Source organism: Cebus imitator, unplaced genomic scaffold (genome assembly GCF_001604975.1).
Source record: "Cebus imitator isolate Cc_AM_T3 unplaced genomic scaffold, Cebus_imitator-1.0 Scaffold214, whole genome shotgun sequence".
Taxonomy (NCBI): Eukaryota; Metazoa; Chordata; class Mammalia; order Primates; family Cebidae; genus Cebus; species Cebus imitator.
Window position 1 is genome coordinate 1,300,568 of NW_016107529.1, and position 12,084 is coordinate 1,312,651.

At 35.5% G+C, this 12,084-nt stretch overlaps 1 protein-coding gene and 1 non-coding gene across 3 annotated transcripts in view; one reads left to right on the plus strand and one right to left on the minus strand.

Annotated features, from left to right (window-relative positions):
* FAF1 (Fas associated factor 1) overlaps positions 1-12,084 on the minus strand; it is a 527,993-nt gene that overhangs the window by 142,501 nt on the left and 373,408 nt on the right. For both annotated transcript variants that reach the window (XM_017548715.2, XM_017548716.2), the window contains exons 10-12: positions 6,083-6,209; positions 5,048-5,111; positions 4,019-4,100 (exon numbers count right to left, since the gene is read on the minus strand). In XM_017548715.2, coding sequence (XP_017404204.1) covers positions 4,019-4,100; positions 5,048-5,111; positions 6,083-6,209 — 273 coding nt within the window. The remainder of the gene's footprint in view (positions 1-4,018; positions 4,101-5,047; positions 5,112-6,082; positions 6,210-12,084) is intronic.
* Positions 3,808-3,916, plus strand: LOC119474147. Its single transcript, XR_005203438.1, has one exon. It is a non-coding gene; the product is annotated as a U6 spliceosomal RNA (small nuclear RNA).

The following is a 12,084-nucleotide window of genomic DNA, read 5'->3' on the forward strand; positions in this document are numbered from 1 at the left end:
TGAACATCAGCAAACTGTTTTCTGAAAACTGATTCATTCCAAAGTTTTAAAAAATAATCTTGAGCAAGATTTGTTTTAACTCTCCAGTGTGAAATATGAAAAGGAGAGATGAAATTTGATCATTAAATCCTGCAGCACAGTAGTTAGCAATGAAAACTCAAGTGTGGTGGGATAGTGTAAACCAATATTTACCTGTGTTGGAACATGTGAGCTCTTATTTGGTCCCTACTACTTACTATTTGTGTGCTGTAGGCAAGTTATATAGCTTTTTTAGGCTTTTGCATCTCTAAAATGGGAATATGAGCATTCTATATCCCTATTTCACTGATTGGTTGTGGGGTTCAAATGAGATACGTATAGGAACATGTTTTATAAACCACAGAGCATCATATAATTCTTAAGTAACATTACAATTACTGTACTTACACAATTAAAAGGAGATCTATACAATCTGCTTGATGACCATAATAAATGTATCTATTTAGATTTAATTCTGAGTTACTTATCTGTCATGAAGTTAAACTTTACTTAAGTTTATAGAAATGTAATAAACTGTACATAAAGTGTTGACTTGTAACTTGGAAAAGAGGAATGAGAAAAGAAAAAAGCCCTGGACAAAGGAATAAAGATAAGGACATTTTTATCAGTCCAGAGAGGTCAGTGGATTTTGGTTATGAATCTAATATGAAGTAAAATATTTAATTACATGAACCAATAATTTTTCATCTGCTAAAACATCCAGACACTAAGAAAAGCAAACAATCAATTGTTTCATTAGAAATATCCAGGAGTTAATAAACAAGAGCTTATATTCCTCAGGGGATTATCAGTCTGAATAAATCCAAATGCCAATTTACTGTACAAGACACTTAGTAAAAGTTCTTTTGTCTATGATATACTGTATTTTTAAGTGCAAGTTATCTGCATTTAAAGCTAAAATGCTTGAGGTATACACAGCATATCTTACAGAAGGTTTGGAATGTGTTTTTTACATTATACCTATTTTGGGAGCTACAGTTTAAGTTATAAAAGGCCACGACATTTTCTGGTTTACTCCAACTGTTTTGCAATCTTGCTGGAAGGCAGAGAAAGTTATATCCCAAATGCACTATTATCAAAGAATAAGTTGAAAACTACACTATTTTAAAACTATAGATATTCTTTCAAACATATATATGTCTAATAAGTGATTATTTAACTATAACATGGCCATACAATGAAAGACTCCATAACCATTAAAAGTCCTGTTAAAATAAAATATTCAGCATTATTTTACAAAGCATTTCACCTGAATCTAACAAAGCTTTTAGACCTAATATCCATTTTTCAGGAACTCAGAGATAGAGGGTTAAATAATATCACAAGGAAACAATCACACAAATCCAGAATTTGGAACAATCTACAAGTCATCTGGTCTGATTTCTTCACAAAGAAAATGCCAGGGGAAAAAAATGGGGAGAGATGGTGCTTGCTTTAAAGGTATTTAAGATATCTAATACTCAAACATAACTTGTGATCCTGGGTGGACTGTGGTTCCAAAACAACAGCTAAAAAGAAATTCTGGGGATGACCAGTGAAGTCTGAATATGCACTGAATATTAGATAATATTAGGGAATTATTCATTTTGTTATATGTGAAAATAATATTGTGATTATGTAGGAGAGTACCATTATTTTTGGAAAATGTATGCTTAAGTTTTTAGGGGTAAAGTATGACATCTATAATTTATTTTGAAATGTCTTAGCAATAAACAACGAAAATACAGGATACCCTAAATGTTTCTGTTCAGTTTAAGTTTCAAAAATTCAAAAGCTTAACTGCTATAAACTATTAAAAAACTATTTAAAGTTTTAATTATTTATTTTTTATATTTGTTTGTTTTTGTGAATTTTGAATAAATTTTTAATTTGTTCTCTGTTCCAGTCAACATTTGCCATTTTCAATCAGAGAAAAACTGAAACAAAAATTTATCATAAAAATTTATTCATCAAAATCACAAATCCAAATAAGTATAAAAATATAAATAATTAAATTTCAAATGTTGCTTTCTTGTCCATCTGTAGCAGTTAATCCTTTTAAGTCATTTAGGCCTTAAGGCTCCATTAAAACTTTGAAATGCCTATATATGAAAGATGCAAATATGGCAAAATTTTCATAATTATTAAATGTAGGTATAGAGATTTGGCTATTTATTGTAATATTCTTTCTACTTTTTCTGTATTAAAATTTAAATATTTTTTATAACAAAAAGTTAAAATAATATAAAAGAAGTTATAATTAAGAAGGCTGGGGTTACAGGCATGCACCACCATGCCTGGCTAATTTTTGTAATTGTTTTGTAAAGACTGGGTTTCACCATGTTGCCCAGGCTGGTCCTGAACTCCTGAGCTCAAGTGATCCACCCGCTGTGGCTTCCCAAAGTGCTGGGATTACAGACGTGAGCCATCACATCCAGCCCAGTATTTTCCATAAACCTATATTTATGAACACCATAAATATATATTATCATAAACATGCATCTCTTTAAAAACATCCATTTTATATAGATTTACTAGTTGAAACATAATTGCTTAAAACAGCTTTTAAAAGGGCTATTCTGATATTCGTAGGGTAAAGAATAGTTTCTTACTCTAAATTCATTAGCCTACCAATTATAGCTCTAATTTGATTATTAATCATCGTGGAATTTGATTTTTAAAATTTATTTTTAAATGATTTTTCTTTGTATCAGAATGTAACATAATCTAGAAAACAGAACTCTCAGAGGCATCCTTGCAGTGTGTTCTCAAAAACTCCTTGCCGTCTGTTCTCAAAAACTCCTTGCCATCTTTAATTCCAATAGCTTTCCCCTCTACTCCATATACACACTATTCCTTCCTTCTTCCCTTTCTTTATTCCTTCATTCATTAAACACTTAATGAGTTTTTACTAAATACAGGGACATAAAGAATGTAGTCCCTGCCAAAAGAAAATCAAAACTCCTGGGAAGACATAGGTAGAATGGATAATTATAAACACTATGTTAAGTGTAACAATAAGAGATAAGTAGAGGGTTTTTCACTAGGAAGTGCTAAAGGGGTAGGTGCCACCAATGTGAGAGAAGGGAAGAAGCCAGAAAAGGTAAGTTTCAGAGGAGGAGGAGTCATCCAGGTAAAGAGTAGGATGAAAGGCATTTCTAGCAGTGGAGACGCATGTAAAAAGTTAAGATTCTGGGGAAATACAAATGGTACACTATTGCCAGATGTATTAAGTGTGAGGCAGGGAATGGGAAGAGCTGAAGCTACATAGATAGGCAGGAGCCGGATTACTGACATCTTGACTGCTGTGTCAACCTACAAATAGTGATTAGAATCTTCTTGCTCAACATTTATCTTCTAAGTTTTTGTTATGGACTTCTTGTTATAGACTTCAAGATCACAAAGTTCATTTCTATGTTTAAGATCTTTTTTTTTTTGGCCCAAAGTGACTTTTAGGGGAAAAATATTGCAATTGTTAGATATATATCACTACAAGAATAATCATTTTGGGAAAAGACTAAAGAACAAATCTACCAAGAACTAGTCAGTTGCATAACTGAAAAGAATACAAACATGTAGCCTGGTGCCTTCTAAGCATGTCCACCTTTTTTCCCATTAAGAAAAACACTGTTTCAATGCTTCACAAGGCCTTCTGCAAGAGCCAGCAGTACCCCAATCACATTAATGTCCCTTGTGAAATAGGCATCCTGGTGAAGACTTGGTTGGCAGATGAACCAGAAACAAATGAAGTCTCCAATCTCAAAATGAAAACAGAAAACGCTTTTCATTTTGTTTCAGCAGCACATATACTAAAACTGGACTTATACAGAGAAGATTAGCATGGCCCTTGCACAATGATCACACACAAATTCATATTCATGAAGAGTTCCATGCTTTTTGAAAAACAAAAAAAGCCAGAAAACATTTAATCATTGCCTCAGACCTAATAGTAAACCTGTAGGATGCACTTTTTAATCAGACAAGGTCAAACTGTACTTACATCTCGGGCTTTCACATAGAAGGCCTCTTGAAAAGCAGCTTCTAATGAGCCAATAAAAAATACAGGATGGCAATCACCATATCTATAGAAAAAATTAACTCTATTAATTAAAATACATTTCAAATTCACTTCAAAGTTTCACAAGTCTAATCAATGACTTTTAAGTAAATGTTGGGGCTAATGTTTAGTGCATACTAAACATAAAAACATTTCTTTAAAAGCTTAGAAATGAACTTCATTGGCTTTCAGAACTCTTTTTGGCCTGTACTGATATACTAGAATACTGGAATTTTAAGTACACCTAGCAAATGAATTAATAAGCGCTATGAAACCATGCCATTTATAAGGAGAAATTCTTTATTACTCACTTTCAACTGATTTTTCTAGTTACATTAGCCTTATTTTCTCATTTTAGTTCATTTATTCCAGAATTCCAATACAGAGGGAAAAAAACTTTCTTTTAAAAGTTTCCATATTACATTTCAACAGAAAATATCACTAAAAAATCATTTATACCAAATTGAGGATTAAACATTAATTCTCTTTATATTTGAACACCACAGCAGACTCTCAAATTCATACAAAACATGCTATATTTGACACTTAAGGAAGAAATGTAAAACAATTCCAAAAGAAAAAATTCAGTTGTATTTAAAATGTTTATTTTTAAATTTAATACTATTTTAAAGGATTTTCTATGTGACTGTCCTAGGATATACTAAAAATTAGTATACTATATCCTGGTCCTTTGAGAATAGAATAAAAATATTAAATTAGGATCCGTTTATTGAATGTCTATAAAGATAGAGAAATAAATGGAATCTATCTCTGAACTGGCATTAATGGTTAACTAGTTATTTCACATTGAACAGTATGTGTTTCACTATCAGGACTACATAAATTAACAAGTATATCCTTTGAATACTTTAAGGAGAAATTTTAAACAATCTATAATTAAAATTGCCAAAGAAAAAAATCACAGTAGTATAAAAGAGCATCAATTTTATATAGTTAATGTCCTAACCCTACCTTGAAGAAAACTCTGCTGTAAATTGTAATAAGGCATCTCCTTCATTTTCTGCGTTTTCTGGCACTAAAAAACAAACAAAAGAAAAAACAAAAACAAAAAAAACAAAACAAATAGACACAGAAAACAAACCACATAACATCTAGTCCCACAGATAAGAAATATATTTAATCAATAAAGAGTAAATAAAATTAAATTTTAGCTTCTGTGACGTATCTGAGGGGACAGTTTAACTCAACATATATTAGATCTCATCAAATCAGAATCAAAAAGAACCTTAAAATATTCCAAGCTCATAAATTTTGAAAAACCAACAGACACAATCCTGCTAAGCATTTAAAATATGTGCCCAGTTGTCATTCAGGATTTCAGTGTTTTCTCTAAATAGATATCTTGTGACTAAATTACATTAAATGGGTCTGATATTATTTTAAAGGCCTCATTAATTGAGAGAATAGCCAATTTTATGTAACATCACATCTATTTATGCCCACAGGAGTTCTCCAATTTCACAAAGCAAACAGGCCATTATTATTTTAGTGGCCATTTTGCACATAGCATTGCTTGTTATTCTATAGTATGCATTTTGTAAGTGGAAGTCAAAGAGCTGACACAGTTAGTTTACTGTTTTCCTTTCAAAGATGGGTACCATTGAATGGAAAAGTAACAGTACTAATCTTAAAACTGGCATCTCTAATAAGATGTGGGAAAACATTATCAGTCACAGAAAGTACACCTGGTTTGTTAATCAAACTCTAGCTTTAAAGAGAGACAGTCATAATTAATTATACATACAAAACAAAAGTTACACTCCCTTGCATTTTTAAATGAATTTTCCTAATGCACTGGGAATTTTTCAGCTTAATAAAATCAAAATTCAAAAGGCTGTGGTTCTAATGAAGAATGCCTACTCTCTGCTATCTTATCTTCCCAAACCTGGAGGTCAGTAAGAGATTTTTAAGTTTAATGTTCTTCATAAGTTTGTGTACTAGAAGAAAGAATTCTATTGCTGGACCCAAAGAGCTATGAATACTTACTCATTGGAGATTTTCTCAAGGCAGATGACGCCATGCCAAATACTTCTCCATCATCCACCCCAAATTCTGTAGCATCTTCAAAGTCATCTCCATCGCTATCACTAACCATATGAACATCGGTGCTTTGCTATTTAAGAAAAGTCCTGATTAGTTTGATGTTAATTTTGGCATATCAAATTCTAAGAATAAATTATATAATAACAGGACATAAGTGTTATAAAATTTTTATCAAATAAAGTCATTTGCTAGAGTAAAGCTTACTAATTTTTCCTTTTAAGGCTTACATACTTTCTAAACTTGCTGTAATACCTGCAGACCAAAGGTTGGAGACTGAGGGAAAATGAAAAATGCTTACAAACTAAATACAGGGATTTTTTTGTCTGTTTTTTCCCCAGCATATAGTACACAATTAAGAGAAATAAATGAGAAAATGTGTACAACTGGAGAAGTCAGAGACAAAGTAAGCTATGAGTATCTCAAAAAGCTCACACTAATTTATATGTGGCAGGTAGAAGCAATGGTGGCATTTTTAAACTTTCTACTCCCTCACTGCAGTGGTTCTCAGGTTTCTGTTAGTGAAATATGGTACACTATCCTCATATTGTTATGGATTATAACATGAAATATATTATGTATGAAAGCTCTTTGTAAACTGAAGATGAGATGTAATAATAATGTTTTACATATGAATTGAATGTTTTAATTCAGTAAAAATTTATTGAGAATTACTACCTGCTGAGCATTATAAATATGCTCTATTTAGTTTGTTTTCAGCAACATCAGTTGAAAAGGTATTAAAAACAACAGCTTCAAAGAACTAGGCTGTTATTCTCTAGGCTGGAATGTGATTCTGAAATACTGAGATTTAAAACTTTTGGACTGGGTTGTAAGTACTGCTGAATATTCATGCCTTAAGTAAGAAGAGGGTCCAAGCAAGGTATCTGGCTACATGTTTGTCCATACTATGTTCAATAAATAAAGTCTGTAAATACTATTTAGTAAATAAAATTTCTATCTTTTAAAATGTGGCACTATGTACTTAAATTATAAAATGGGGAAACTAATGATCCTTCAGTCCATGCAGAAAAACCTAACGTATAGGTAAATATTTTGCCAGAAAAGCATTAATAGAAACAAAATTTAAGACTCATAAAATTAGCCTGGGCAACATGGCCAGACCTCATCTCTACAAAAAAAAAAAAAAAAAAAAAATTCAAAAAAAAAAAAAAAAAAAAAAAAAAATAAAAAACCAAAAAAAAAAACAAAAAAAAAAGGCCAAAACCCCCCACAAAAAAAAAAAAAAAAAAAAAAAAATTAGCCAGGCATGGTGGCAGGTGCCTGTAATCCCAGCCACTTGGGAGGCTGAGGCAGGAAAATCACTTGAACCGAGAGGCGAAGGTTGCAATGATTTGAGAACATGCCATTGCGCTCCAGCCTGAATGACAAGAAACTCCGTCTGGGAAAAAAACCCAAAAAGCCTGGCATGATGGTGTAGGCCTATGGTCCTAGATAATTGGGAGGCTGAAGTAGAAGAATTGCTTGAGCCCAGGAGGTCAAGGCTGCAGTGAGCCTTGTTTGTGCCACTGCACTCTAGCCTGAGTGACAGAGTGAGACCCTGCCTCAAAAAAACAAAGAAACAAACAAAAAGACTCATAAAAATTTAGCTAGAGGGAATGTCAGAGGTCAGACAGTTGTCAAATCATAGATTTTAAAGCTGGAAGGATCTTAAAAATCTGTCATTGGTGGTTTTCTAACTTTTTTTCACAGGGTTACCTCCCTCCCCTAGGCCCAAACAAAATATTACAAAAAATTACAATACATAAAAGTAGGACTACTCTGGTTGATTTGGGGAGAGGTCAATGGGGAGCTTAATGCTCTTGGAGTTGGCCTTTTCTTTCTTATATCTGTTGACACCTGGAGTATCTCCAAAGGATCTCAGGACCCTGTGAAGCACTTTAAAACTGCTCATCTAGTGATTCTAAAAGTTCCAAATGAGGAAGTCAAGATATTTCTCATTATTTCTCTTAGTGTGCTCAGCACTTCCTCCTCAGGCATACTCAAGCATTAATGCAGAGAATCATAATATTTTCCCTCTCATCTTTAAGACAATCTTTCTAATGCTTTGAATAGACAAGATAATGAAGATACATTTGTTGGCTCAATAAATGATCATTCCCTTAATCATTTACCTGCTATCTTAATTCTAACACTATTTGTCACAGAAACACTGGTTCTCTTCCCTTAATTTTGTTAGTAGATCTAAGATGTCCTCCTGGTTTAAGCTAGCAACAGCTTAAAAACTCACAATCCCTTCTCACTTTAGAGCAGTGAAGGAGCCTCCTCACAGAACACCACATTTACTAGGACAACAGTGCTTGAGTTCCCTCTGTGTTTCGGGTAGTCAAATATCTGGAGCATGAAGTCCCCTTTAAATTTGAGGCTTAGTTTTAAACAGGTAAAGCTCAACATTTACAAGGTATACTACATGTTCCTTTACAGTGCTTAGCCAGGTTCACAGGCAAGTGAAAAGAAACAAAGGACCAGTACGACAAATCTCACATCCTGTATCAGGTAATCTATCATTTCAGCCTTCGCTTAATCTTGCCTAGTCCTCACCCCTTCCTTTGAGAAGAATCAGGTTAAGAACAATGGGTGGGAGACATGGGAGAAACAAGCAACTGTTCTATATGTACTTCTTTCTATTCTTATCCCTTTTACCTTGCTGTCCCACATCTATCCTCCAAATCCAGTTCAATAAATTAGCTCCTTCCATAACAACAGGACCTTACCGTACTAAGATAGTGATTTTAATATTCTCCATGTGTCTCCATTATTCATTTTCCCTTCAAAAAGTATAGACCCAAAACCTCTTAAAATCCCTAAAAACAAAATCCTATAACTACAACATCTTCAAAGGGAAGTATCTAAAAAGCCAATTTTGTTGAAAAAAAGTATATTTCAAATATGAATTATTGAAATATCTGCAAGAATGAGCTATTTAATTATGTATAAGGAACTCCTAGTCTCCTCATATTTTCTTATCAGACATCTAACAGGTTAGAAAAAGCTTTTTCTAAAAAATAAGATAAACAATCTTTTTTTCATTAGTGTTTGCTGATGAGAATAGATAATCTCTTGGTATCTGTCATGGCTGCCCCAAAATTCTTTAAATTCAGAAAACGTATTTATTCATAATTTTAAAAACAGCTGCCTGGCGCGGTGGCTCACGCCTATAATCCCAGAACTTTGGGAGGCCAAGGCGGGTAGATCACCTGAAGTTGGGAGTTTGAGACAAACCCAGTTTCGACTAAAAATACAAAATAAGCCAGGTGTGGTGACGCATGCCTGTAATCCCAGTTATTCGGGAGGCCGAGGCAGGAGAAGAGCTTGAACTTGAAGGTGGAGGTTGCAGTAAGCCAAGATTGCACCACTGCACTCCAGCCTGGGCAACAAGAGCGAAATTTTGTCTCAAAACAAACACAAACAAAAAAACAAACAGCTAAAAAAATTAGTGATTCTATTTTGGGCTGTTTAGTGCATTCATTTATTTCCTTTAACATTTGACAAACATCTACAAATCCCTGGCAAGCGCCACACTGTTTGGGCCTGTGTGAAAAATACAGCCTATCCTCTCTCAAGGAGCATCATATATTATAACAGAGTGATTAGTGCTATGACATGTAAATTCAGAAGAGAGCAACTAAATCATGGGGGACAGGAATTAGGGAAAAACTTCCTGGAGGAGATGATAACTAAACTGTTTAAGGCAAAAATTTAAAACTCCTAACTAGCATTAAAGCAAGCTTATAATTGGAGATGTTCCTTTCAGCAACATTCAGCAACTACCTATTATGTCAAGGCACTATGTTAAAAACTAAATATGTCAGCTTGGTGCGATGGCTCACACCTGTAACCCCAGCACTTTGGGAGGCCAAGGTGGGCAGATCACTTAAGGTCAGGAGTTTGAGACCAGCCTGGCCAACATAGTGAAACCCCATTTCTACTAAAAATACAAAAATCAGTGGGGCATGGCAGATGCCGGTAATCCTAGCGACTTGGAAGGCTGAGGCAGGAGAATCACTGAACCTGGGAGGTGGAAGTTTAGTGTGTGCCACTATATCCAGCTAATTTTTATATTTTTTGTAGACACAGGGTCTCACTATTTGCCCAGGCTCAGCATAAATTTAAACTATTTGTTAGGCAATTCCTGTATCTCTAATTCTTTGGGGTCAGTTACTAGAGTTTATTGTGTTCCTTTGGTGGTATCATATTTCCCAAATTCTTTATGACCCTTGTATTCTTGCAAAGGTGTCTGTGCATTTGATGAAAAAGTCACCTCTTCCAAACTTTATGGGCTGCCATCAGTAAGGAAAGACCTTCACCTGTGAGTGTGGAGAGAGGATAGGGAGAAACAGAGGCATCCTGGGGCATGCTGTGGCACTGGGTCTAAGGGCACAAGGTGCCCAGTGTGGTGTGTGTGGTGGCTTGAGATCTTGTGAGTTCAGTTAGAGTCTGTGACATTGACACCTGTGTGATCCTTGATGGCAAGAGCTGTGGGAGGTCTGCAGAGGCTGCAAGGGCTACTGGAGTCCTCTGCTGTGCCTCTGTGTCCAGCAACAAAGGGCCACGGCTAGAAACAATAAAGGCCAGAGCCAGTGGAATGCACATCCTCTGGTGTAGAGGCTGGCTGCAGACATGCCTCTGGCAGCAGATCCAAATGTAGGCTCAAGCACTGGGGTAAGTGCTGGAGACAGAAACAGGAGATGGGGAAGACTGTAAAAGCACATGTGGGATGGTGGAGACTGGAAGCTTGCTTATGCTCAATTGCAAGAACTTTAAGACCCTCTGTGTGTATGTGGGCAGCTGCAGGGCCATCTGTGATTGCAAGCACAGTGGTAGGGGCAGGAGCCAAGGGGCAGGATCAGCTGCTTATGCACATAAAACTGTGGGAGCCAGGGCTGGCAGCATGCAGTAGCCTAGCTGCAGGGGTAGGCCTCAGGTACATGTAGTGATGGGTTTGAAAACTGTGATGAGTGGTCACAGAGCTGTTTTCAGGCACACATGCAGTAGATGTGCTGTGTCCCTGTGTCAAAGACCCATGGTGGCAGCAGCTGGGGTGGCTCTGGGGAGAAGGGATTCCAGGTGCTTAGGCATCTGAAAAATATAAAGTTTGTTGAGGAGGGACTCTAGGCCCAAGCAGGAGCAGCTCAGGTGACTCCAGGTAGAGAAGAGGGAGAAAAGTGGTAGTTTACACACCCAGAAACTGCAAAGGATGCTGGGCTGGGTTCCCAGTCCAGAACAACTATAGCAGTAGCAGTCTTGCAGCTCTGGGTCTTTGTCCATTTTTTAACTGGGCTATTATATTATTTAGTTTTAGGAGTTCTCTATATTTTATAGACATTGATCCCATATTGGATGTATAAACTGCAAATATTTTCTCCCACTCTGTGGGTTGCCTTTTTAACTCCACTGCTAGTGTTTTTTGATGCACCTAAGTTTTTAATTTTCACTAAGTCTAATTTCTCTATTTTTTCTTTTGTTACCTGTACCATTAGTGTCATAACCAAGAAACCATTGCCAAATCCAATGTAATAAAACTTCTGCCCTATGTTTTCTTTTAACAGTTGTATTGTTTTAGATCTTACAATTAGGTCTCTAATATATTTTGAGTTTATTTTTGCATATTCTATTAAGTAAGGATCCAATTAATTCTTTTGCATGTGGCTATCCAGTTTTCCCAGTATCATTTGTTAAAAAAAAACTATTCTTTCTCCATTGAATGGGATTAGTGCCCTTGTCAAAAATCATTTCATCGGGCCAGGTGCAGTGGCTCACGCCTGTAATCCCAGCACTTTGGGAGGCCGAGGCGGGTGGATCACGAGGTCAAGAGATAGAGACCATCCTGGTCAACATGGTGAAACCCCGTCTCTACTAAAAATACAAAAAATTAGCTGGGCATGGTGGCGCGTGCCTGTAATCCCAGCTACTCAGGAGGCTGAGGT